The 27,249-nt window shown below is 42.7% G+C and overlaps 1 protein-coding gene across 2 annotated transcripts in view; it reads right to left on the bottom strand.

The window, feature by feature from the left end:
* Positions 1-27,249, bottom strand: part of CHCHD6 (coiled-coil-helix-coiled-coil-helix domain containing 6) — a 120,649-nt gene that overhangs the window by 63,585 nt on the left and 29,815 nt on the right. The window contains exons 5-6 of one of the 2 annotated variants that reach the window (XM_009896346.2): positions 21,120-21,140; positions 15,545-15,628 (exon numbers count right to left, since the gene is read on the bottom strand). In XM_009896346.2, the coding sequence (XP_009894648.2) occupies positions 15,545-15,628; positions 21,120-21,140 (105 nt within the window). The remainder of the gene's footprint in view (positions 1-15,544; positions 15,629-21,119; positions 21,141-27,249) is intronic. The other variant, XM_054162850.1, reaches the window with a different exon arrangement.

Here is a 27,249-nt window from a genome sequence, read left to right as displayed (position 1 = left end):
GCCAACTGGGAGACATTCGAATTCCTGCTTCCAGCTGCTTCTGAAGCCAAAAATAAAACCTAACACATCCTGATAAAGCAGCACGACTGTTGCCTGCCTGCGTGCTCCCAGGGAAGGGGAACACACGTGTGCCCTCAACACAGCTGCTGCCATGAGGAACAGCGGGAAGCTAGAGAAAAAAACCATTGCTTAGCACAGACTTCAGGAACCACCTTTGCTCACAGCACTGCCTAAGGGAAGCAGAGATACACTCAGGCACCACCCCTCACCGGGTCGCTGGTTCACATGCACTATAAATCAGGTTGCTCATTCTCACCACTCATGCAAATGGCTCCTAACAGATGTGAAAAATTACCCCATCTCCCTGCACCCCTCCCACAGGTACACAGGCAGAGGAACTGAACTCATCTGTTCACTGCATGACAGTTTGGAGCTGTTAAAGATCAACCTCCACAATCAGTCACTGCTATCGACTTGGTCCAAATCGGGAAGTTTGGGATTTCAGGACATACTGCAAGAGGCAATCTCTTCATTTCCTGAGCTCAGTCTTCAAGTTACTGCTCAGACTTTTTGTTGGTATCAGCTAATGTTTAGCTAAAAGATCACTCACAGTTTCTCCTTCCCATCAAGCAAAAGCACAGATATACATAGAAGATGGTTTGGCAAGAAAAAGAATTATGCATATCAGGCATATCACGAGAGCACAGAAGCCAGAGGTTAAACTGCTTTTATGCAAATTGAAATGGTTTGGGGGTTTTTTTGACTCAAAAGGTAATAGAGGAAAGATGCAACTACAAACATCTTGCTGATATGGGAAAAAAAAGTTGTTTTTTTCAGCCAAAGCCAACTTCTAAACACAGCTCACTTGTTTGCTGTTCATGTGTGGGTTCATCCACTCCTCCCACTGAGGGCAACAATGAAATGAGAGCATTTAATTTGGGTCGTTCTATTCTTTCCTTTGGCAACAAACTGTAAGATCATAAAATTTGGATTAAGATTCAGAGAAGAAAGAAAAAGAGCAATGTCCACAGTAACAACAAACTTAAACTAGTCATGGGCAGAAGTATGTAACTGTTTGAACAGATCATCTTATGACTGCAATATTATCTTGAGTGGAAAGCAAAATATTAATTCTGTAGCATATCTGGAGAGCTTCTCAAAGACATAATCCCACAAAATACCAATTTCCTCAAAAGGAGAGCTGGGAAGAAGGACCACAGCTGGGTTTATCCTGTGGATAACAAGCTAGGCACAAAAAGGTTAAGTTACAGCCCCTAAAGCACACAGTGAACCAAAGCTACACATTCTAGAACTTCCAGAACTAGGTCCCACATCTAGAGATAGAGATACTCCATTTGGGTGAAAATGGGTTTACAGACCCAGACTGTGATTGTATGGCATAGTCAGACTGTCTATGAAGGTACAGGGAGAAGAGTCCAGTTAAAACATGTACCCCACAGAGGATGGTATTAGGAATTTCTCCAAGGAGCTGCAAGTGCCTCACTGTAAGCATTCAGAAAAGGCTCATGTTATCTTCAAATCAAAAAGACAGTCAACAACAAAGACATTTTTACTGCAGAGGCCATCAAAAGAGGAAGGACCAAAAGAAACCCAGAAAGAATTGAAGGCTGTGTTTATACAAGGTTGTTTTAAAGCACACAGTTCTGAAAGACTGAAAATAACAAATTAGTAATTCTTTAAAGACAAATGCTGTAAAATAAAAGTACCTTCAAAGAAAAAGGCCATAAAATGCCAGCAGGCAACCCAGGCTTTCTGACAAGGACAGCAACATCATCGTGAAAGGCCCAGATTAACACCAAAACTCTTGTAGGAGAGCACTGCCCTGCTCTCCTCCTAGCTGGAAGCTTAATACAGGAGTGAGAAGTCTTAGGTTAGGAATTCACAGTAAATGCCTGAATCAATTATACCTGACAAGTGCAGGTAAACAGGCTTCCCAGGCATTGATTAAACATCAAGAGTTTTCAGCATCTACTTCAGAGAATTCCGACACCGGGCTGACCTGAACAGGCAATGCAGCAGCCATGACTTTAAGGGCACAGATATGCCTGGGCTAGGCAGCTGCACAATTACTCCCACCAAGATAACGTGGATCCTACCAGCTGGCCCATCACACAGTCAGGATGAACTCCCAGATCCAAGGACACTGCCTCTAACTGGGCATTGTGCAAGAGAGGCATGCAGAGAATCAGTGCTAAGGGAGGGGGAGAAGATGCAAAAAGGGAATTGCCAGAATATCAGGAGTGCCACAGTAAGCAGCTGAAGGCCTCACTAGGAGGCTGACCAGCACTTTAGAAGGAAAAAAGAAAAGTACCAACAAAACAACCCAAAAGAAAACAAGCAGTCATCAAGTACTTGTCATGCATTAAAAAGGATACTACGTACATTCTCCTGTCAGGCCCATCACAGGAGCTTATTTTGGGAAGGGAAGAACATTATAGCTAAGGTTTGATGCCATCATGCCAAAGCTGGTATTTGACAGAGCCTCCAACAGAACTCCCACCACCTTGGATGGGCATGCTGCAGCTAAAACTCTCAGCTACTCCTGCTGAGAATATCCTTAAGCCCCATTTATAAACTGCAGCAGCTGGCCCAGTTAACAGTTCCCATCACCATTTTAAAAAATCTAAATTACATTCATGACCCCATCCTTTTCCACAACAGATAGCTAAGGAATGCAGTCCACTGGATTCCCAGAGGAAGCCCAGACTCAAGGCAGCAGGATGTGCAAGGGGACTGGAGAATACTGAAGAAAATGCATTATATCCACACACTTGCATCAGTAAAGGGAACTGAAGAAAGTCACGTAAGAAAAAAATATAAACAAAACATGCAAAAAAAACCCAACCCAAACAAGCAACCACAAACAAAACACACCCAGGAAAAGGGAAAAAAAAAAAAGTATACCAAAGCCTGCAAGTTGCACACCCTCCCAGGGTTTTTCCCTCTACCCCCAACTGCAAATTATTCTCCATGTGCAGTTTCCAGTAAATCAAGCTTTGCTAAATAACCCCGACATGTGTGGTGCTGAGAACCAGCCAACAAGCAATGATGAGATGTCCCCAGAATGATTAAGGAAAATGCAGACATCTCTCAGGTTACAAGGAAGCCTGTTGTACTCTCCCCTTAGTCATATGCAATGCTGCAAGCACTGTTCCAAAAACCTCTGATATTCAAAGGCTCATTTGGTTGACAAGGAGCCTGTGGATTCGTGGACAGATTGTCACACAAACTGTCAGGTTTTTAGAGAGACTATCAGACCTCTCTTTGCCTACGTTATGGAGCACATCAAAGACACAGAAGATGAACCAGACACAGACTGCACAGATCTGACAGAATGGTGGGTGTACATATTCAGAATACTGTAGTGCTGGGGGGGGGAGGGGGAGGGAGGCTTAATGTGAATAATCAGGGGCTGAAAGTTCCAGAAATGTGACAGTTTTTGGCAGCGATTCTCATCTTTGCATTTATTTATTGAAGGGAGGAAAACTGCCATACTAGAGGTAAACTTAGGAGAGGAAGAAAAATTGTATCAGCAGCAATTTGTTTTGCCACCGTACTTTTTCTTTTTACTCCCAGAGCATTTTCTGGAGCCATTTGTATTTTCCATCAGGGTTCTCTCACTATGCTTGCAGCTTCCTCTCCCATTTGATCCTGTAGGAGAGGCTGGTTTAGTGATTACAGCCAAAAAGACTGCTAGGACTTCGCAGGTCACTGTACACAGCTAATGACACGGACAAATCCACACTTGCACAAGTGTCTGCTGGCTCGCTGCTCTGCCTGGAGGTGCTCCAGAGCTCATTATTCAAAACTTCCAGCTCAAGTTATGGGTAATCAGCACATCTCCAGAAATTTACCATACCCAGACAACCAAAAAGGGAAGTAACAAAAGCTATTACAGAAAATACTAACCTTAAGCATTGAAGTCTCACTGTTTAAACATGGACAGCGTTCACTTATCTTCCAGTGAACTGGAAACCTCAGTTAATACCTGGAAAAGGTTCCCAGCTCCACAGCTCAAAAGTAGTTTTCCCCAGATAACTTGATGTCATTCCTCTATTAGTGATATTTGGACAAACATTGTAAAGCAATGGTATATCTGTTTTACAGCTGACAAAAGAGGATGAGTCATGAGGGTATCTCTAGTGAGAAGTATTGATTATTACTTAAAAAGGAAAGTTAAATATAAACTAAAACACTGATAACACGAAAGAAAATGGATTAGCACAAATTCCTTTGGCCTAGCCTTTGCAATACTGCCGTCACATAACCTCCAGTCCTCCCTGCAAGGCATCAGTGATGTCAGAGAGAAGAACACTAGTATCTTTTTGTATTTATTTTGCTATTCAAAATTGATTGAAATTCTCCACACAGTAAATGGAAAATAAATATGATGTTTATCCTAAGATAAAGAAGCCAGAGAAGGACAAAGGATGGCAAAAGGGATAAGAAAGAAATCAGAACATTTGTAAGCAATTTCCTTTCCATCATTTGAAAGTCTCACTCTCTCTGCTTTTAGAGATCTTCTCCTTCACAGGGTTTTTAACAGAGCAGTTTTGCCTCCTCTGAGCAGGACAAGGCATTGAAGAGACATTTCTGTAGCCGGCAAAGAACTTGTGAAGTCCCCAAAGACCAGCCCAGAAGGACCACAGACCACCAGTCAGGTGGAGAGAAGCATTTTCACAGCAGGGCTTTTGAGACAAATACTCACATGAAAATTAAACACCCACAGAAAGAAGAGGCAGGCACACAAATGTTTCATTCTCCAGTAGAGACCACTCCTTCCAGTCAATGACTGTCACAAACCTGGTGCATGAAGTCACCCACTGTCTGCAATAGCTTTGGGTAACCACTGGCTTAGTATTTGACTTGCATTACAGAATCCAGTCCGAGGAAATGAAACATTTCTAACTTTCAGACCACTACAGAATAATAGATATAATTCCTTATTAACATTAAACCAGAAAGTTTGGTTAACATTAAAGCATAAAGCCTTGCAATGCACCTCAGGACCATAAATGGAAGAATGTCCCATGTATGTTGCAGCATGCACTCAGAGATGCAAGCTAAATCCACACTCAGAATTTAATCTCTAACCACTGTCTCTAACAGTAAGGAACACTACATGTGAGCAACACCAGATATTGACATTGGGAGTAAATCAGGAAGAAATAAAAGCAGGCTTAAAACCCCCAAAGAAATATTTTGGTGTAAGCACTGGAACGATTGGGGGTGTATTGCTCTAGCTGAGAAACTTTCACAGAATCACACAATGCTAGGCTCATGAAAACTGTATCAGTTTTTCACCTACTGGACAAGACCAAAACTAAATCCTAGCCCTTCAAGTGAGGACAGCTCAGCCTCAGAAATCAGACAGCAGGAACACCAAGAGGGGACAGAACTATACTTTTGCTAGGGAACTGCCCTATTTTCAGCCAGCAAGGACTAACTCTTGTGTTCCTCACTGGGATGCTCTTTGCCCATCATAGAAATCGACAGCTAGGACACAGTTGTATCTATTTTTTTGTTCTTCCTGCAACAAACTCTTGCCTCTAAGAGGAGGGAAAATGACCTCAGTGCCACACGAATGAGTGATTAGCCATCTGGAAGTAGTGGCTTTTCGCTGCTGCTACTGGAAGCTCTCTCTTAACAAATGACCTAAAGGTGAAAGATCACATCATCTGCACTTTGTTCCCTAAAGAGTCAAAGGAAATTCTGCAGCACACATAACTACTACACATAAAGAAGTCTGAAAAAAAAATCATACACATAAGCAAGGGAGCACACAACACAGCATTTTTACATGCCCATGTGAGTCGTCCTCTCCGTTTCAAGAACCACAGTCCAGTCAGTTCAAGGCTTGCTGCATGTCAGGGCAAATTAAATGATTTCTACACACCATCCAATACATCATCAGACATCTCTAGAGGGGGAGGGGGAAATATAAATCTAGGCACTCCTCAATTGATCCAGCCCTGCAAACTCAAAGCAACCTTGCAGCTTGAAATTACATAAGCAAAAATCTGGCTTCCATTCAGAAGAATGGGGAGGGAGAAGGAAGGAGAAGGAATGAAGACTTTTTTTTCCTTATTAAAACACCTGAAAAGCAGTAATTAGGAAGGAAAAGAAAAGCTAGCTCTTCTTTTAAAATAACCTCATTATTACAAGTCTTCTCAAATCAGAGGCTTAGAGTTTTATCTCAGCTCCATCATCTCCTCCTCCCAAGTCTCACTTGTTTGTGGGTTCTTGGAGTCTGGCACAAATTAAGTGGCCTCTCGACCTTTTCTGGCTCTCCAGACATTCCTTGCTGTCCCTGCCCTCTGCTCAGAGCAGCATCTTTCATCTGATGGGGCTACTCCACTGGTGAATACCTATCAGGGTAAAACTCTCCTCTCCACATTTGTCAGGGTTCAACTCCTAGACAGTTCTAGTGCATATGAGATGTATGTTTAGCATTGTTATTAAAACCCAAAACATTTCCACTGGGCCTCGACTGTGAATGGGTAAGCCAGCTAATTCTCATTACAGTCAAAATGTGTAACGGTGAACTGCAACTGGGATCAGCCTTGGTACAGCAGAATACAGAACCAACAGCTAACCCCCTCCATCCCCCACCCACCCCCCCAAAAAAAGGGCAAACAAAACCCTCATCACTCATCACCCTGGGATCATGAGGTTCTGTGGCAGACAAAGCAAATACCATTTCCAGTGGCTCAAGACCTCATGGTGAGCCTGATGGTGCACATATATTTAAGAACATTAAAACATGTTATTTACAAGCTCCTTCTGAGTCACTCTGGTCTCCTGGGAATGTGCATTATATGTTCAAGAAATTGGAGTAGCTCTTTTATTTATGTTTCTTTAAAATGACTGGCAGATGGGGAAAAACCTTCAGAGAAGTGGCCTTAGGCTGTCATGAAACATGTATTTAACACACCCACAGTAAACTACTAAACACATTCACTTCAGAAGGTAGAGCTGGTGTAAATATGGAGCAGTCTCTTTTTAAAGTCTGATCTCTGGACTACTTTATTCATCACAAATTTGAGATGTTCTGTGGAGCCTGCCCAATTTACAGAGTAATTATCAGCCACATTTTCCACTAGCATGATGATAGTGTATTCTGTAAGGGCAGAGTCATAATTTTCAGGACCTTTTCTAAATGATCCCAGGCCTTGGCTTTATTTTTAAGTCACAGCGGTGATGACTTTCTTCCTGCCACACATGGAAGGACTGCTCCAGGCTGAAACAGAAATCTCAGATTCCCCAAAGTCAGGCTCTTTTGCAAGCAGATTCCACACACACAGGGAAGTCTTGTCTACCTGAAACAATTTACAAGACTTAAGTCTAAATCTGGAATATCCCAAGAGAAGCACAAGCTTCAATCATCCAAATCCCAGCAGACACGCAGACTCCAGCCTACGGTCTGGAACATATTTAATCAATTCACAGTGCTAACTCTCTACAGTCTCATAAAATAGCCAATACTGCAATAACAGGGCCAAAAAATTAATTGTACACTGGTTGGCAAATTACACAGAAATAAGAGACAGCCCTGGTACATACTGCAGCAGGATAATGTAGTTGGTGCTAAGGTACAACCACAGCACGGTGGAAAGAGGCGAGAGGCACCCTGTGTGCACACACACGTGTATGCCTGTGCAGGCAACCATTCCATTTTAAAAGTAGCACTGGTTGTACTGGTAACAGAGTTTCCCATTGATAGAAACAGTGCTACCTATTTATAAATACCATCCTGCTTATAAACGAGCTTGTGAACAGCAGAAAGGGGAAGGAAACAACAACTAAAACTTAGGCAATAAGAAAATGAAAGAAATAAAGGGAAAGCTGGGTTGAACAAAAAACATAGAGGGATCACAGGAGAAATTCAGTAATGGGGAAAAACCTCTCAAAAGTAAGACAAAAGCACCCCTTGTTTTGCTCTTTTTGAACTAGACTTGATAAATACTCTTTGATTGAGTTCTAACAAAGAGACAAGATCACATTCAAGGTCTTTTTGTTCTGCCTTTAACAAGTCTTCATAGTGATACACTGATGAGACCAGATACCAGATTGTTATCTAAATTCAGCTGCTAAATTCAGTGTTAAGACACTAAGTTCAAACCACACATTGCCACATTTATTTCACAAGTCAAGCCTGAGGATGGATTCCTCCAAGATGAAGCAACCCGTAAGCATCATTCTCTCTCTCTCTCTCTGCAAAGGTACTCTAAATGCCAGGGAAACAAAATGACTGTAAGGCTCTGGCAGCTCACCCTTCAACACACAGACTGCAAATGCATCTCTACACTAATTGTCCAGCCTAAAGAGGAAACAAACACTTAGTTGCTGTTTGCATAGAGGCTGGTTGTAATTTGATGTAATGTACTGTACATCAGTCAACACATATTGAAGAGAGAACATACACACTGCAGAGCAGGCAGAGAGGCAGTGCTGACATCTAACACATTTTATTTACTCTATTATAGATGTTCTTTGAGTTCATCAAATTACCAATCAATTTATCTGATCTCTAAAAGCTGGTGTACTGAGGTATATTAACAACTAAACTTTACAAGCTTTCAGCAAAACAGCCATTAAAAGGGTGAATTAAGCACAGGCTACTGGAAGTCAGTTTGGGAGCTGGCCCACAGCAACAACAAATCAAACGCTCCCTGCAGACAGGGAGGAGGATTAGGAAGACAGAGCCTCCTCTAGATGCTGGTCAGCCCTAACAGATACCAGTGGAAAGAAGAAATTATGGGTGCTGTATTCCCCACTCATCCCCCAGCATGACATTTAATGTCTGTGAATAACTGAAAAGAGGAAGAGCATGAGTTCAGAACAAGTTCAGATGACAGTTTCAGGTTAGTTCTTCTTTCATTTTGTTCCCATACAGAAACTTAATGTGCACACAGGACAAAATCTTCAGTTCTCTACATATCAAAGGCTGCATCCTGAGAGACACTGCTAGAGCCACTACCACCTACTAAGCAGTGTCCACAGAGCCTTGGGCAGACAGCCTGAGCAACTGGGAAGTGATCTGGACTATTAGGACAGATCTTATCAGTCTATTTAAAAAAAACCTATACTGTGGATTATTCTACTTGTGTTCAGAAGATTAAATCAACACAGTTTGATGAACTGGGTGCTTTGTTATAGTGCTCCACTGGCCTGAAAGGCAAACTGCTTTTTTGGATTACAGCTGTTGTAGGTTCACAGAAAGCACTGCTGGGTTTGTAGGAGGATGGGTTTGCAACAGGGGATGAGAACTGAACAAATTAGGTAAGGAAAAGGAAAAAAAGACAGATATTGTAAAGAATATTGTAAGGCTCAATTACAAAGGCAGGGACAAGAAATGCTTCTGAAAGGAAAACATTTTTTGAGACTTGGTTTCACACTAGCTTTTCTTCCTCAAAGTAGCCCACAGCACTGGCTAAAGCAGTAAGCTAGCGGTTGGCAAGAGAGTGACTGGAGGCAAACAAAGCAGCCCCTACACGCACAGCAATAGCTCACACGCAGCCCTAAGATGTTACAGGCCACTTTATTGTGAAAGTAAATGGTGTCAGCGACACCTGCCAAGACATGTCAACTCATTTGGAAAGGGCACTGAATCTTTAACTCCCACTGAGAGGGCAGAGGGGTAGGTTGAAGATAACACCTCAACACGGCTTGCTGCTTCAAAGGTAGGTGAGTGGTCTCTGGATCTGCTGGATACAGACACAGCCTGGGATCCCAGCTCAGAGATTCCTTGTCCCCTTCAACAGAAATCCCCTGCCACCTCTGCCAGGTGGCATTAGTCTGTTCAACCCCACAGAATCTGCTTTAAATTGATCATGAAGACCCAATATGAACAGATTCTTTCAGAAGGCTTTTTTTTTTTTTCCAGGCTGCTGTCAGTTTCTCAGAGCCATTTATTGAGATGAGCTGCTGGCCAAAGAGCAGAGACATGACAGTGGACTCACATGCAGGGGTGACCTTGCTGCACCAGCAATGGGAGAATGCTCCAAGAAGAGGGATCAACACCAATAAGAATAACAAACAAAAAGAAGTTCTCTCCCTGCTATTTACACATCCTAAATGCTTTACAAACATGAATTAAATAGTAAGTGCAAGGGCAAAAGGAGATTAGTTTACACAAACCAAACAAGAGGAATGCCACACAAAAACTTGCAAGATTTGCGAAGCTAGCAGAGAAAAGGGTACAGTCTACCTTATTAACAACAATAATTAAAAGAGAGGTGGTTTGGTTTTTTTAATGCCTTCCTTTCCCACTGGCATAAATGCTCTACAGCTTACGAATATCTCTTGTGCTACTTACTGTTGGAGAAAACTACAAGCAGAAAAGCATTGCATATTAATGTCCTTGCTGCTCGCAGTAGTCCACTGCCACCTAATAAAAGATAACGTGGGAGCTGGGGCTTAGGAAAATCCAAACTAAGACGACACATCATCTGCAGCAAGGAGTTTCACTTCATCTGCCAAGATTACCTTCATTCTTTCTCTGCCATTTTATACTGCTCCAAAGAGCTGCTCATGTTTCGCTTCACTGTAGCGCTGCCCGTCACCTTTGTCACGTTCAACCCAGCAAGAGGCCAAAAGGCAAAACAAATCTACCAAGTATTTACTTGGTAGAAAGTATACAACTAATATGCTAAGTGAAATCTCCTGGCATCTGAAGAGTTCCATGAAAGACTGCATTACTTTCTTATCATACTTTTTGAAGTGTGCTTCCAGAATTTTGGAGAAAGCAGGACAATGCACACACACAATGCTTAACAAAAATCCCAGTCCTGAGCAGCATCTATGTTAACTATTATACCAAGTTCCATCCATCTCCCTCCCTCTCTCCCTGCTTCTCAGTAACATATAAATGCATGAAAGAACACCATCTTAACCTTCTCAAATTAAATGCTTCTAAGGCTTTTCTTACAGATTATTAGGTCCAACTCTCATTCTTTCTACCCAGAGGAACACTACAGTACAAAAGCTCCTTCACACAGCTGAGATGAGGCCCACTTTTGGTGAAACAATTCCAAATTACATGGATGAGATGCAAAATCAGTGTAAGAAGTCAGAGTTAGAAGTTTAACCACTTAAAACAAATTACCCAGGCCTCATTACTGGATTACTTATTGGAGATTAGACAGCCACACTGGAACCAAGTGTGGAATTGAACATCTGCATCACCAGTTCCAAAATCCTGTGCTAACACACAGTCACATAAGAAACAGTCAAAGGATCTGCTCCCTGTAATTTTCCTTATTAACAAAACACTTCAGGCACACCTGAACAAAAACATACAAGCAACCTAAAAGACTGAAACACAACTAGTGAACTGCTAGAATGAGGAACAGAAAGGGCATCACAAATGTCCTGATCCTCTGCAAGGAATTTGTTCAAGTCCATTTGTTTGTTTGAAAACAGAAGTCTCAAAAGCATGCACCACGCTGCAGGAAGAACAAAGCCCACCACACTTACACACACACACACCCTGACAAACTGACAGTGAAAGGTAGAGAGGGAAGAACACCTCCCAACAACAAATCACAGCATTGGTTTAAGCCCAGTAAAGCTAACTCCTGCATTCAAATCTCCACTCCAAGCAGCTGACTGCCGCTAGCAGCAGCAGTGCGTGGCATTTGCTCAACACAAGTCAGAAGTGCAAATCAAGCGTTAGGCACTACAAAGAATCAGCAAACCAAACAGTGCTTCCACTTCAGCTACCAGATATACTCATGGTTCACCTGCATCTTGAGGGCTGTGTGCACAGTTCTGGTTCAAATGTCTCACAGAGGATTAAACAAATGGAGAAAAGTTTCAAAGATGATCACAACACTTGGGGCAAGTATCCCACACACTTTGCCCCATCTTACGCTCATCCCAAGACATTCCCTTTCAGCCACAGGTGGGACCAGCACACTGAACTAGATGGATCTTCAGTGTGACACAGCACTGCTGCATTTACTCTTGCTTTTTCCAACCACAAAGGCTGAAACACCGATGTTTTATTTTTGCCTTTTTTTTCCCCCCCATACATGCACTTTCCTGTGGAAATTTTAATAAGACTGTCTAGAGTAACTGGGTTCCTCGAGATGTGTTTGAAACAAGGTACACACATAGTTCATCTCATGCAAAACTAAAGGCAAAACCTTTTTAGCATTTTTATAGCTTTACTGTTTCACAACACTTTGCCCTCCCATTATAAGCTATTCCATCACACGGATGGAATAACTGAGATAGATGGACTAAGTAATTGTTTCAAACTCCCAAAAGAGAAACAGCTATTAGAAAATGAACAGTTTTCTGCTTCCAATTCTGTGCTCTGTCCAGTAGATTACAGAACTCTTTCAGAGATTACCAAAAAAAAAAAAAAAGCATAATGTATTCACAGAATCTGCTGCATTCAAGAGAACTACTCGGTTCAGTTCTGGTCAATATATCTCAAAGACAAAGCCACAAGGGGGAAAGGGCTCAAACACAAACAAGTAGAATGTGAAATCAGGAAAAAGTCATTCACACAAGCAGAGGCTGCAAAGGTGAGGATTGCTCAAGCTTAATGAGAAGGTAAGAGGGAACAGAAATCTACAGATAATGAATCATGAGGAGAATTCCCTTTCTTTCACATAAAGGATACTAAATGAAAAATGTATTTGAAGCCGGTAACAGAGATTTTTTTTAGAGCATAGAAGTTAATCTGTGGCACACACTGCCACGTGACATTGGAAGCAGAGAGCTAAACAAGGCTTCAGGAAAAATGCCTGAGACATGTAGAAGAACAGTGGCAGTAAGCCAAGTTCCATTACAGTGAATAAAAATACTGAATGAAAAAAACCCTCTTCTACAGCAGGGCTTGTGTCAGCCTCCAACTGACAACACTTAGGAAGTCTCCTCTCAAAGTTGTTCTCCAAAAGTAGTTGTTTAATTTTGGTGAGGTTCTTTTGCACCTTCTTTCCAAGTCTTGAAAACTGATCACTACCAGAAAAAAAGAGGACATTTTCCATGATGGACTCAGTGCAGCAGCTACTACATTCTAACGAGTATATAACACAGTTATTCTTAGCATTCTACCAAGAAGGTACTTAGTTCTCAACACCAACACTTCAAAACATCCTGCAACACCAAATCTCTAAGCCTCCTGCTACTGCATTCTGTTACCATACTGTGAAGTGGAGACAAAGCCAACCTAAGGTTCTAGACAGGCACAGCAGAAGAGGAGAGGGGGGGGAATTCCTGACAGCCCAGTCCTAAGAAGGAAGATTTTCAGTTTTCCAACTCCATGCTGAGTCACCACCTGCATTCACTTCCAGTCACACACATCTGAACTGCCAGTGACCGCAGTCCCAGTGACCATCCCCTCTGAAAACAACACAGAAAGCAAACTTCTATTTCAGAGCTCCCCTCCACCTCAGCCCCTTACCAATGGCTTTTTTTCTTACATAGATACAGACAAAAATAGGTAGACATAGATATATAAAAATGCATCTAAGCCCGAGTTGGAGCATTACAGCACAGTGGAAAGATAAATAAATAAATAAATGCCAAGGTCTGTGTGTATTCAACAAATAAAGGCAGAATTATATAAAAGCAACAGCTAATAAAAAAGATTGTTCTGTACTAGGTTTTCCATCTTTCCAACCATTATAGGAATAAAATTATCCACAGAGAAGATCGAAAACCTTTTTCAAAACTAATACAATTAAGCTTTATTACACTGTTTCAAGTACATTTCTCTGCTCTCCCTTCTAGCCCCCACCACCTCCCACTCCAATCCAGATTAACAGTTGGAGGCATTCTTCTATTTTATTACCAGCAAAATGCTAGTGCAAGGGTCAGAAACTATCTAGTGTTTCAAGAGAGTAAAGACAATTTGTCCTTTTAATCTACTTGCTTTTGTACACGTAAGAACTAGAAGACAGCTTCTATGTAGCTCTGCATTTGAGTAGGACTATGGGCAAGCCACCTCTTTGCCCTGAGAAGGTCCTGCACTAAAATAGCCATCACCTGGTTTTAAAAAAGTACCCTGCAGCAAAGAACATGGATCTGAAAAGGGAAACACAAAACAAACAAAAGACTTCAAAAAGAAGACAATGCAGCCTGGACACAAACTTCTCCCCACTCCACTGTCCATAAAGGACAGACACACATACAGATTTTCCCCTGCGGTTTCTGCTTCATGAAACCAGATCCAGAGAGGGGAATATAATAGAAGCACACAGCATGAGACCAAGAAATTGCAGAAATTCCCCTTGCCTATGAACATATGGACAACTGTGATAATTAGAACGATAGCTGCTAGATTGTTTGCAATTTCACTCAACAATCCCCATTATCTAGAAATAGAATTTTAAAATCTGAATGCAACACTGAGTGGTAGTTTTAATAGTTTATTTTTTAATGAACTGTATGGATTAAAGTGTTACAGAATTGTATTATGTGAAATTGCTCATGGGCATGTTTTACCACCAATGGCTTGAAAAGAAAAGGGGGGAAAAAAAAAAACAGCCAACAAACTGTATGGACAATCACGCAATAGCAGGGAACGAGAAGGGGAATGGATGTGCCAATATTTTTATACCATTTCTATATTCTGCAGTTTTCCCAGGTTTCATATTCATCACCATGGTACATGTTGGTAGTAGAGCTGATTGATTTCTGTCTCACTACAACCCACCTTTCTCAGTGTTTGCATTTCTTCATATTCTTCACTGCTACAAGTCACATTCATGCAACGCCCTGTCAGGAGGTTTAATTGCTTCAAATTGGAGAATATTATTCTCCACATTTATTAAAAAATAAAGACTACTTATAACATTATTTCATTTTGCCAGGAAGTGAAAAACACATTAGTTCATACAGAGCAGCCTGGCTGCTCCTATTTTTATGGCATCAATTTTTAAAAACTCATCGTGGTAAACAATTAAACAGCGAAGCAAATCCTATGTTTAGGGAAGAGATTCAAATCCCTAAATGGATTTTCAAAGGTCATTTCAGGCTTAAAAGATGCTTGACAGTGTCTCTTTAAATCATGCTCATTTCACAGGCTTATCCAGCAAGAAGCAGGCAGTCCACTGCAGCACCACCCTCTGAACTGTTGGGCTCCCCAGAGAAAAATTAATAATACAACTTTAATTCATATTTATGGCAAGACTGGTAGTTGTTTGGGGGTTCAGTTTAGGAGAGAATCCTCAACAAAAGGAAGGGAAGGAAGGACACTTGGGTTTTTTTTAACTTAGCTTTCACCTAAACCCCATGCTGAAAAAGAAAATAAAGTTGGAATCCTTTCATTTCAGACCTCAGCCAGTTAACCACCTCTCATCTTTCAAATGCGAGCTGTTCAAAAGCTTTGGTTTGCACAGCTTTTTCATCGCCTCGATGTGCAAGGGGTGGGCAACAGACAGACGTTGGGAGCTGATGGCTCCAGGTCTCAGCACAATGCTTCTTGTTTCTCTACACTTTGGATCCACACAGATCTGCATCCGATCCCATTAGTATTCAGAGGCCACAAAAGACAACTTAGCCTTACCTTCCTCTCAATGCGAGCCAACTGCTCTTTGTAGAAGGCCTCTTGCCGCTTCAGCTCTGCCTCCCTGCCTTGCAGCTCCGCGGCCTGGGAAGAGCAACAAAAGAGCATGAGTGGAAGGAGAAATCGAAAATGAAAATTGTGAGGACAAGGAAAGCATGTGGGATGCAGACTGGAAGGAACTAAAATAAAAAATAAAAACAACATTTAAAAATATCCCTGCTCAGGACAGCTGAGCATCCCTCTTGGTGGAACTACAAGCTTTTAGAGTTGCAGTTAATTTTGCATTACCTCCACAAGTTTAAATTAGTACCAAACTCATAAACTGGATTTTATTTTTCCTTATTAAATGAAACCTGTGACACCTTCCTATTGCCTTTTGCACAACTCCACCTTAGCCAGGACTTTATTTTTCAAGAATCACGATGTTTCTTATTCCACTTCGGTGTTCTTCACCTTACCTTCTAAATAAACTTCAAATCCTCCACTTTAGATAAACACTTGTCCCTCAGCATCCCAAAACTTCTACAGATTTAACAGAAGCCTACAACCATGAGGAAGATCCGAAAAACAAGTCTATGCTGCAGTACTTTTATAGCAAGACACCTTGTCACTGACCATGCACTTGCTTTTACACACATACCTAGGACTACACTGATAATTAAGTGCTCTCTCCACATACTCTCTGTGTATGCCCCACCAGCATCCCCAGAGTTCCTCCAGCTGGGTGCTGCAGGTCTAGAGGGGACATGGGTGTCAAAGTCTTCCTCTTCCATCTTCTGAAGTGTAACAGCTCCAGAACAGCAAACCTAGCATGCAAGCACTTGCTCAAGCATAGCCTGGCCATCAACTAAACAATAATTGTGTGGTTACAACACTAGTTCTTACCTTTCAGCTCTTAGCAACCAGCAGTACTTTATTGCATTCCCATCCCTAAACTGAACTAGCATTACAAAAATATGGCATTGACAGACCCAAACCAAACTTTTTAACCTGAGAAATAACAAGCAATGACAATAAGAAGAATGGCAGGTGTTTTCCTTCCCCCATCCCACCCCCACAGCTCTGGGCTCACATAAGTTATTACCGGGCAAGAAGACCTTTCACAACTAGAATTATTAACATGAGCACAAATCCTGCTTATCTATGGCATCCCAGCAGCATTGCTCTTAACTTTAATGATGATGGTACAATCACAGAAAATGCTGGTCCAATATGATTAAGCAGCTGGGACAGAAACATCCTCATGGGCTCAGACCTGCCCTTTTATGGCCAAGAGCCATTGTTAATGAGAAAACCTACATCTGAAAGCCAGTTGCTGTACATTTCCTTCTTCCTACTCCCCTGCTGATGGAAATACAGTGGTATAATAGGGCTTAGAAGAGGCTTTAAGCTAGGCAGCTTGATAAGCAAGAAGAGAAGTACATGAAATAATGGGTTTGCTGGGCCCTGGTGGTGGTGTCTGTTTGTTTTTAAAGCAAAAAGGAATATTTTGGTTTTCATGTTTGTCACCCAGCCAGCAGGGCCAAAGGAAGGCATAAACACTATAGACTCACATCTAAATACCCTTGCTCTCAAAGACACCTGATTCAAGGTAAAAATGTCTGGCTTTGGTTTAACCAAAGCTGCCACGTGTCCTGTAGCCCCACAGACCGTCTGAAACAGGATGGGAAGCGGGGTGAGAATCAGCTGCCCCAGACTTGAAGCACAACCAAAGAGATACCGGAGGAACAACAGGGGCACTGATGGTCACTTTAAGTGTCAAAATTATTACCATTTCTGTGATAAGAGAACCAAAGGTATCCTTCTGAACCAATATCCACTTTTTGTACAGGAAAGGAATATGCAATGTCATCTGAAGCGAAACAGACGTGAGACGGCAGAGTGGTCTGGTGAATGACCAAAGGGACCCAATGCTCCTGCTGATTTTCTGCATAGCATTCACAAAATTAGATTACTAAACAAGTGATTTGTATTTCCTTAAGGAGAAAATAAATAAGAAAATGAAATAATGCATAGTACTGACCCCTCTGCACAACTCAGATGTAATGTGAGCTATATTTCAAGAAAGGGGAAAAAAATAACTCTCTTAAAATGCAAGAAAGTTTCTGCCTAATCTAAATTAATCAATCGTGTGTCAGTGCTGCTCTCCTGGGGTAGTAATCTGCTCTGGGAGCACAAACCCAACACCATAATGGTGGGCAAGAGGCTTTATTGTTTCTGGCAAGACATGGATATGAAATCTCTGGAAGGGAACACAAGCCAAATACCCAGCCTTTCAAGTGGGGTGCTGAGATGGAGACACGAGAGGTGTGCTGATCTGCAGGATGGCAAGCCATGGACTCACGAGCAGGCCTGACTGGAACTGGGGCACCCACAGTGAATAACACCTCCACAACAATGCACCCTGCAGCAGACAGACATTCTATCAGTGACCTCTCCAAGAGCTTGCAAGACTGACGTCAAAGAACCAAACCTAGATCTGCCAGTTACAGACTATTCAGCACACACACACAAACCATTTGTCCCTCTAATAAATGTCTCCTATTCTGCCTGCCTTTGTTCTCCCACTTATTGCCATAAGTCTGTCTGATGAACCAAAGGCTGCACAAAAAGTTTGTACTCACAACTCAAACATTTCTTATGCTTTGCTTATTTTCAAGAGCTGCTGGTGCTTCAGTGCATTGAAGTATACTGAGAAACATTCTATTAGTGACTGATCTGCTTGAAAGTTGCTGTTTCCCTCTATCCCCAGCTGTTACTACTAGAAACTCTAGTATACTTTATGGTGATATTTCAAGCATGAATGGTACAGTCAGAGCATGTGTCATTTGAAATATTCACTGTTCCAAAACTGGGTTAGGCAACAAGGGACATTTTGTATGAATGCAGGATATTTATTAAGAGTTCCTCTAGTCCTGCTGCTTATTCCCTACCTGAAAGTAGATGCCTGTGATGTCCCAGACAGAACTGGCAGCTATGAAAATGATTACAATTTCACAGGGGACTGAGACTGCAGGTGCCAAACAAAGCAGATATGCTTTTCACATAAAGGCCTTTAGAACTAAAGGAGGATGGAGAAGAGAAGACATGCATGATAACACACTGGTTTGAAAATCATACATCAGAAAGTTGCATTTCATGTCCATGCTGCAGAATCTACATCTAAGCTTGAACCTATCATACAAGAGATGACCAAAGCCCAGAGAAGACATTTAAGGAACTGTAGTTTGGAACACAATAGAGAGTGATGTCCAAGAAGTAAGAAGATAGAAACAAAACAGAGGGAGGGGAGGGAGAGGATAGCTACTTGTAGAACACATGGATGCACCCAAAACTTCGGAAAGTAGCATGGGGCAGCACATACTTGTGAACATACTTGTAGGCAGCTGTACAAAACATAGGTAGAGGATACGCTCAGGAAATGCACAAGAATTCCCTGTGACATGTAAGAAGTTATGACCATTGCATTCTTACAAAACAACACTGAAAGTAAACTACCAGGATTAAACTTTAAACTTCTTCCACAACCCAAAGTTTTTCCAGGTTATCTCAGCACCGCTTTGAACCATGCCAAAGAGCTGGGGCAGAGTCATGTGCAATTCCCTGCCTCCTGCCCTCCCTTTATCAAGCAACCCATTTAGAAACAAACTGTGAAAGCACATTTCTAAAGCTATGCATTACATACTGGCGCAAGTGAAGAATTCAAGCACTGGCCTACTAACTGACAGGCAGGCCAAAAGAAATATTTTACAAGCCTCTTAATTGAGGTAATGAAATATTATTAGTTCATGCTCTATGAACAAAGCCAGGCACTCTTAGCCTTGTCCTGAACTGACATCAACATGCAACACATCAGACCTTCTAAGAGCTGGACTTCAATCTAGCTACATCCATGCACAGCTCAGCTTTGGCTTTGCTCTCCCCTTCCCAAAATATCACCAGATTTTTTTAATCACAGTCCCTTCTCATCACCTTGTTAAACCTGAAAACTAGGAAGGAAATCTGCTTGGAAAAAAAAAAAAAGAGCCTCTTGCCAGGATCAGATTACAGTAGGGAATGTGGCACTAGGGAACAAAGTGCAGCAATAGCACAGCCCACAGCTGATGGCTCACATTAGGCTGTCTCTATGCAATATTGTTGAGATTGTAGGATAGGGGGAAAAGCATGGAGAAGACTGCTGGAGGGGGGGGGGGAAAACAATACCACAATGGGCAAGTCAAGCTAGAAAGAAATGTCCATAACTCAGCCTATAAAGAACTTCCTCAAAGGGAAGTCACAACACTTGGCAATACTATTGCAAAAAATACATAGAATACATAGAATAAACCAGGTTGGAAGAGACCTTCAAGATCATCGCGTCCAACCTATCAACCAATCCAACACCGCCCAAGCAACTAACCCACAGCACCAAGCACCCTGTCAAGTCTTCTCCTAAAAACCTCCAGTGATGGCGACTCCACCACCTCCCCAGGCAGCCCATTCCAATGGGCAATCACTCTTTCTGTATAGAACTTTTTTCTAACATCCAGCCTGATCATCTTGGCAAAACACACTCACCAGTCACAGAAGAACTAGTGAGATGATGCCTGGAGAATCAGTCAGAAGCAGTCCAGGCAAGGATAAAGGGAAGGTCCTTAAGTCTCTTTTCAAATGCCTTGTTTCAACATCATCTTGTCTGTGCTAAGAGGAGTTATCAACTTTCCCCAAAGGTATCCAGTAACATCTCTGCAGCAGCACAGCAAGGGTATTTTGTCTGAGTACCTCAGCTTGCCACACTTCACAACTGCAAATTCCTATACCTCATGCTTACCCATGTCTCTCCCAGTCCTGGTGGGAAGGGAGCAAACTCAAATGCTATTGAAGGCTCCAAGCCTAGAAGGAGGAATTGACAACAATGCACTGCAAAACAGAACTAGCTCCAAAATTACCTAGCTAGCATGGTCCTCACCAAGCCCAAAAGGAATGGCAGAGCTGAAAGGACAACACTGAAACAAAAGGCAGCTTGCATATATCATGCCTGAGACTGAACAGCAGAACTTTACAGAGAGGCTTTTACTGGACAAGTAACCACAGGGGAGTCTTGACTCAATCTTCACTTGCACCAGCAGAAGTATCACCACTGTTGTGGAGCCACCAGCAGCCACTATTCCAGACACAAGGCCTACAAAAACACCTGCTTTTTGTCCTCTCTCTCATTCTGTTGAGGGCAGGTGACCGAGTTTTGGGTTTGCTGGTTTTTTTTTTAGAACCCAGATGTAGACTCATGGCCTCAAAAAGCAGCAGTGCTGTAACCTTCATTTCCTCCTGTTTCTGCTGCTCTCTAAGCCAGCAACACACATCACCAGATCGAGTTCGGTTTCAGCAGCTGTAAGCCACACAAAAGGAACCAGTGAAAAATCTTTATGGAGGAAATAATATGCAATTTTCTAGCTGAACACCTTTTAAAATGTAATGACAGAAAATAAAATCCTGCATCTGTGCTCCGCAGTAACAATCTGTACGCGTGCAGTAGCAACATGACACTCGGAATAAGCAAGATCCAGACAGGAGGGGAAAAAAAACCACCAGTGCTTACCCAGGCATCCAAATCCGCAGGCTTGGAGTACAGAGAGCACACGAGAGAAAGGAAGGGAAAAGAGAAGAAAAAGAGAAATCAGTGATTTATGGAAGCTGCACAGTGTAGCTGTAAAGATGACAAGTTTAGAAAAGTTCCTTTAGAAGGGCAAGCACCTTCAGCAGTGTGGTGCCACCCCCTGTTGGGAACCAGTGCTGGCAAAGCGAAACTGAAGCACATGCACCCCAAAAACAAAAACAAAGCAAAGCCCCCAAAGACTGCAGCAGGAAGCAGCCAGTTTCAGGGAGTCACACACGGTGCTGCACAGTATTAGAGATGCTGATATGCACAACATGCACCAGTGCGCGTGGCAGCGCCGGGGCACACTCAAAAGAAGGTGGCCAACACGTGTGCTGTTTCCAAATGACCTGCAAAGGACAAAACCTTCTGCAAGGGCACTTCTGAATGCACAAGCTGACCTCCATAGCAAGTCATCTTCTTTACCAGACAATTTCAGTGAGTGCTCTCTAAGAGAAAGCTGATCAGATGTCCAACCAGATCCCCCTTCATAAGCAACTGAACACATCTTCAGTACACAATCCAAACTTCGGCCAAATCCAATCTGCCTTCACCTGCTCCTTCTTTTGCCAGCAAGGCTATTTAGCTATGAAGACAAGCAGATGAAGCAGGTCGCAGTATCAACTCTTACTTACCTGTTACTACTTTTTACTTACACAGGAACCCAGCAGCAGCAAAGCAACTACAAGATGATAAACATTTCATGCCCATAACCAGTTCTTTCTCAAAGCCAAGGCATTTATGAGGCAGCCACAGTTCTCATTTGCTGTTAAGGGCTCCAAGTCCTCCCTGCCTCTCAGCACTACATGCAATCAGCTGCACATTTGTGCAGCAGGAACTTCAGAAAGGTTGGCCTTTCTTATTATGATTATTTATTTGAGGGGAGTTGACAGGGCAGGAGGAACCTTCCTCTTGGTCATAGTTCAGTGCCAGAGGGAGCAGACGGTGGAGTGCCATATGTTTATGGGATCTGCCATCATTTTAATGGCACAGAGTGACTTCTTCAGGTAACTGAGAGATAATGTGTCATCAACCGTGTGTGTCATCCATCCTCATCCTTTGCAACAGCTGAGAGGGCTGGAACTGAAATCTGCAGTCGAACCAAGGGAAGTCAATTTTCCCTTCTCTGCAGACAGGTTTGATATAGCAGCATCAAGTCCTTGGCCAAACAAACCAATCCCCAGCAGGTGTTCAGCGGTAATCACTGACCAGTCTTGACAAAAGCCTGATTTGAATAACATTTTTCTTCCTGCTGATTTTTTACAGTCAGGACAGATGTGCTTAGTTTTGGGTTTTTTTTACATTTCAGCAATTGCAAGGCTGTCCATCCTCGCAGATGGACAGGAGGAACACAGGGCTCTTTATGGTGCATGTTATTTTTTCAGCAGGTAGGTCATGCACACCAGTAGCTCTTTACTGGTTATGCATCTGTCATCCCTGCAGTGCCTAAGCCATTAACTGTCACTGTCCTGGTGGACAAACACTTGCAGGACAAAATGAACACAAGCTAGTAACACTGTGGCACTGGACAGTTCCCGAGAAGGAAGGAAGGAGGAGGAGGAGGAACCAGCCCTATCACCAAGAGAAGGCTCTGAGGTGACCTAATTGTGGCCTTCCAGTATCTGAAGGGGGCCTACAAGAAGGCTGGGGAGGGACTTCTCAGGATCTCAGGTAGTGATAGAACTAGGGGGAAGGGAATAAAGCTGGAGGTGGGGAGATTCAGGCTGGATGTGAGGAGGAAGTTCTTCACCATGAGAGTGGTGAAGCCCTGGAATGGGTTGTCCAGGGAGGTGGTTGAGGCCCCATCCCTGGAGGTGTTTAAGCCCAGGCTGGATGAGGCTCTGGCCAGCCTGATCTAGTGTGGGGTGTCCCTGCCCATGGCATGGGGGTTGGAACTAGATGATCCTTGTGGTACCTTCCAACCCTGACTGATACTATGATACTAAGAGGTGGTCCTTCACACCCCTGTAAGATACAATACACAACAGCAGAATTTTAAGGAAGGTCACACTGTTACTAACCACGGGTCAGCTCTTCTCTAGGTACTGCCTAGGGCTTGAATTCCCCTTTCAGGAGAGGGGAAAATTATTACTCTAAGAATAGACAGAGACTCCACTGAATTGAAACAGGAAAATTAAAACAGGTGTAGATGCACTACAATATATTGCTGGGCTGGGAAAAAAAATAACTACATTTGGAGTGAAGCACAGACTAAATAAAATAAAATACAAAAAATGAAAGCTCAGGAGGGCTACTGGCTTATGTTTTGCTACCTTCTAAGCCTGTGCCAAGTTCTGGCCTTACCAACACTGGCTGATAACAGAAGACACTGTTTAAGAAAGGAGCGACATCTGGGCTCTGGGCTTCCTGAATGAGTGAGCTTCACTTCCAGCTCCCACATAGGGTCTTACAAGTTTTATAGCCCCAACCTTCAGCACCCTGGGTCAGAATTGTTGAATCTTTCTGCTAAAACAAGTGTTTATTTCTCTTCCAGAGAACCTACTGGCTAGCCATCACAGGAAGATGTACATGTACTGGACTTAAGCACAAATCAAGGTATTTCTCTTGACTATCAGAGGCAAAAAAAAAACTACTGAAACTGGATCTTGGACCAAACTGGCAATCTCTGTCCTCAGTATTTAGGAGAGGTAGAAGAGGTGACACTGTCCATTTGGAGAAGGCTCTGGCTACATATGGCAAGCATGTATGTAACGCACCTGTGCTTCCACATATTTCACATTGGAGCACTGATTATTCAAGGCAGGAGATGCATTCCCACATATCTATCAACAGTCCAACCTCCAATAAAATCAAGAAAACAGTGCCAAGTTAGCACTTCACACCTAGGGACAATTTCCAGCACTTTCTCCCAAAGCCATACACCACATCACCCACACATGACTGCCAGAATGGGCACACCACTCATGTCTGTCGTGGTCTGGGCAAACACAAAAATGGCAGTAAGCCATCACAATGTAGTTCTGCATTTGACAGTGAGGGAAGAAGAGATCAGAATGATAAAATAGCAGTCCTAGGAAGGGCAGAGCCTTTGTAACCTGACAGCTTCACCCTAGACATCCATTACCTTGCCACAGTCAATATCTCTGTCACATAGCTAATTTCACTACAGCATGACCAGTGACTCCAAGAATGCAGAATACCACCTTGGTAGAGATCTCCTACTTAAGAGCTCAAAGCAGAGTCTTTTTTAGGGACACTGCCAACTTTGGGATTGGAAGATAAGAGTGGGAGATGAGAGAAATGAGAGGCAGCAGGTGTCCAAAACCCGAGACAGCTGCTGGCAACAACTTTTGCACTCGTGTCAGTATCTGAAGTGCTCCACAACACATATTCTAACATCTTGATGACCAGACTTCATCACTGAATGAGCAAAGAGTCATTTCTTCTTAAGGTGATAACACAGCTCTAAACTTTTCCACAATGACAGGAATTAAAGCATTTAAAGAATGTATCTAGACACTGACTACCCACTCCAGACCCTTAAATGCTTCCAGTTTAGTGGAAAATTGAAGCAGTATTAATATTAAATGTAAGAGTCAGAGATGTAACAACTGACAAGGGAGAAGCAGCAAGAAGAGACACTGAACAGCAATCAATTTTGAGGAAAGGCTGTGATGAAATTGCTCAACTCTAATGTATACAGAACATACACAATTCTATAAACATGAAGAAGATGGGAAGCAGCAGGAAAACCCTCTGCCCTTTTATGACTCAAGGCCAACTGCACTCCTAATACTTGCAACATTGCTGCAAATAGGTTTGCAATGCTGACAGTTGATAGTTTGTATTTAAAACAAAATAAAGAGAAACCTATTATATAAAATACAAAGCAAACCATCTGCTTTCATTGCTGGCTTTAATACTCTAGCCCATTTCCACATTCTCCCCTTGCCATCACCACTTCTACACATACATACATACAGTTTTCATTTTGTAGGCTGCCAACAGGCAAGGCATTCAACATCTATGGAAATCTTGCAGAGCGTAGGCTCTCCAGAGATGTGTGCTCAAGATGCTGCTGTCTGATAGAGGGGGAGTTGTTGACTCACCTGAAGTTTTTACCTCCTTGCTAAAATTCATACTCTGACTGTTAGACATAAGAACCTCCAAGTCCCTGACCAGTTTAGCAAAACTAAAACCCTCACCAGAGGGCATCATGAAATGCCACATTAATTACAACTTTCTATCCCAGAACATATTTCAGAGCCTGCTGAGTCAATGAGGTATTTTCTCACAAAGCTAGAATCAAAGGCCACTCAATTCTTCTCGGATTATTTCTAGCTCATAATCATTAATACAGACTGCCATTATGCTAGCCCAAGGGTGGCATATGGCTTTCTAGGGATAGGACAGACGGGGGAGAACAACAGTTACGCATGCCTACATCCCCATCTCATCTCTGTGCATGCACACGGGGACAGAGCTTTCTCTCGCCAGATTCTTAAATACCAAACAGATTAGCTTCCGAGTCAAACACAGTGCTTCAAACACAACCACTCTTTTGCAAAGGAAAGAAAAAAATAATTCATGAAACCCAGATGATTTTATTCATCATCAACCCATGTGCTTCCAAGCAGTACAAATGATGAACCATGTGAATGCAGAAGGAATTCCCTTTCCACTTTTTGCTCTCTGACGCTACATGCAATTTTTAACCTTCCTCTGAACAAAATACAATTATAGATGCCAGCCAATGGATACAGGTTTAGTGTAGCAGAGTGAATGCCTAGTACATAGGATTAGAAATCTAATTTAGTCTTATTTTTTAAAAAAAAATAAATATTTCAAACCATACCATTTAAGAGAAACACAGTGGACTTCAGGGCTGGTGTTTAATCCAGGCAAAGAGTGTCTTAATGACATGCTTGAATAAGAAAATCCTTGAAAGCCTTCAGTCGTGGTCATGTGCTCCCTGTCCATCCCCATGAATTCCTCTGCAGGTGGAGGGTCAGGTGCACTTTCAAACATCACCATTTACATTTTTACCCACTCTGACAGCCTTGTAAGTTCTCCTTTTCTCCCTGCTCTTCCATCCTAGACACAAAATCACAGTATCACCGTATAACCAAGGTTGGAAGAGACCCCAAGGATCATCTGTCCCAACAGACCCCACAACGAGACCATGGCACCAAGTGCCACGTCCAATCTCCCCTTGAACACCTCCAGGGACGGTGACTCCACCACCTCCCTGGGGAGCCCATTCCAATGACGAACGACTCGCTCGGTGAAGAACTTTTTCCTCACCTCGAGTCTAAACCTCCCCTGGCACAGCTTGAGACTGTGTCCTCTTGTTCTGGTGCTGGTTGCCTGGGAGAAGAGACCAACCCCTTCCTGTCTACAACCACCTTTCAGGTAGTTGTAGAGGGCAATGAGGTCACCCCTGAGCCTCCTCTTCTCCAGGCTAAACAATCCCAGCTCCCTCAGCCTCTCCTCATAGGGCTTGTGCTCAAGGCCTCTCACCAGCCTTGTTGCCCTTCTCTGGACACGTTCAAGTGTCTCAATGTCCTTCTTAAAAAAAAAAAAAGCACACTTCACACAGCCTTAGAGGACAGGTATCTTTCTAAGGGCAACCCACCAGGTTGCCAAAATGTGTATGGGAAAGGCGTACAGTAATCAACACCTAGAATAAAGCAAGTCAATTCCAAAGCCTGACAGAAAGCATCACCAAAAGCAGGTAAGTCCAGTTTCAATGAATGGTCTGGACTAGTACATATATACAGCCATGCTTGTAGTAAGGTGGTACCTATGGAATAAAATGGAGTCAGAATAGGTAGGAATATTAATGAGAGACTGCACATGAAAGAAACACATACAAGCAAGAAACTTCACTGCAATCTCCCTCATCTCTATGCTCACTAAAGAGAAACAGGCAGCCAGCACTGAATTTCCCTACAATCAGTTCTGAAAATACACCTTGGTCTTCGCCTGCAGCATTCCCTACATCCTAGGCCACACTCGGCGTTATGAAAAGGCTGCCAATTAAGTTGTGGTTTTGAGCTATAGACAAAATGTCCACTAGAGACTCTGATTCTTGCTTTCAAAGCACTTGCAA

The sequence above is a fragment of the Dryobates pubescens genome, chromosome 1, assembly GCF_014839835.1.
Source record: "Dryobates pubescens isolate bDryPub1 chromosome 1, bDryPub1.pri, whole genome shotgun sequence".
In the NCBI taxonomy this organism is placed as follows: Eukaryota; Metazoa; Chordata; class Aves; order Piciformes; family Picidae; genus Dryobates; species Dryobates pubescens.
Note: the sequence above shows the minus strand (reverse complement) of the source record. Positions and strands in the feature narration are given on the sequence as shown.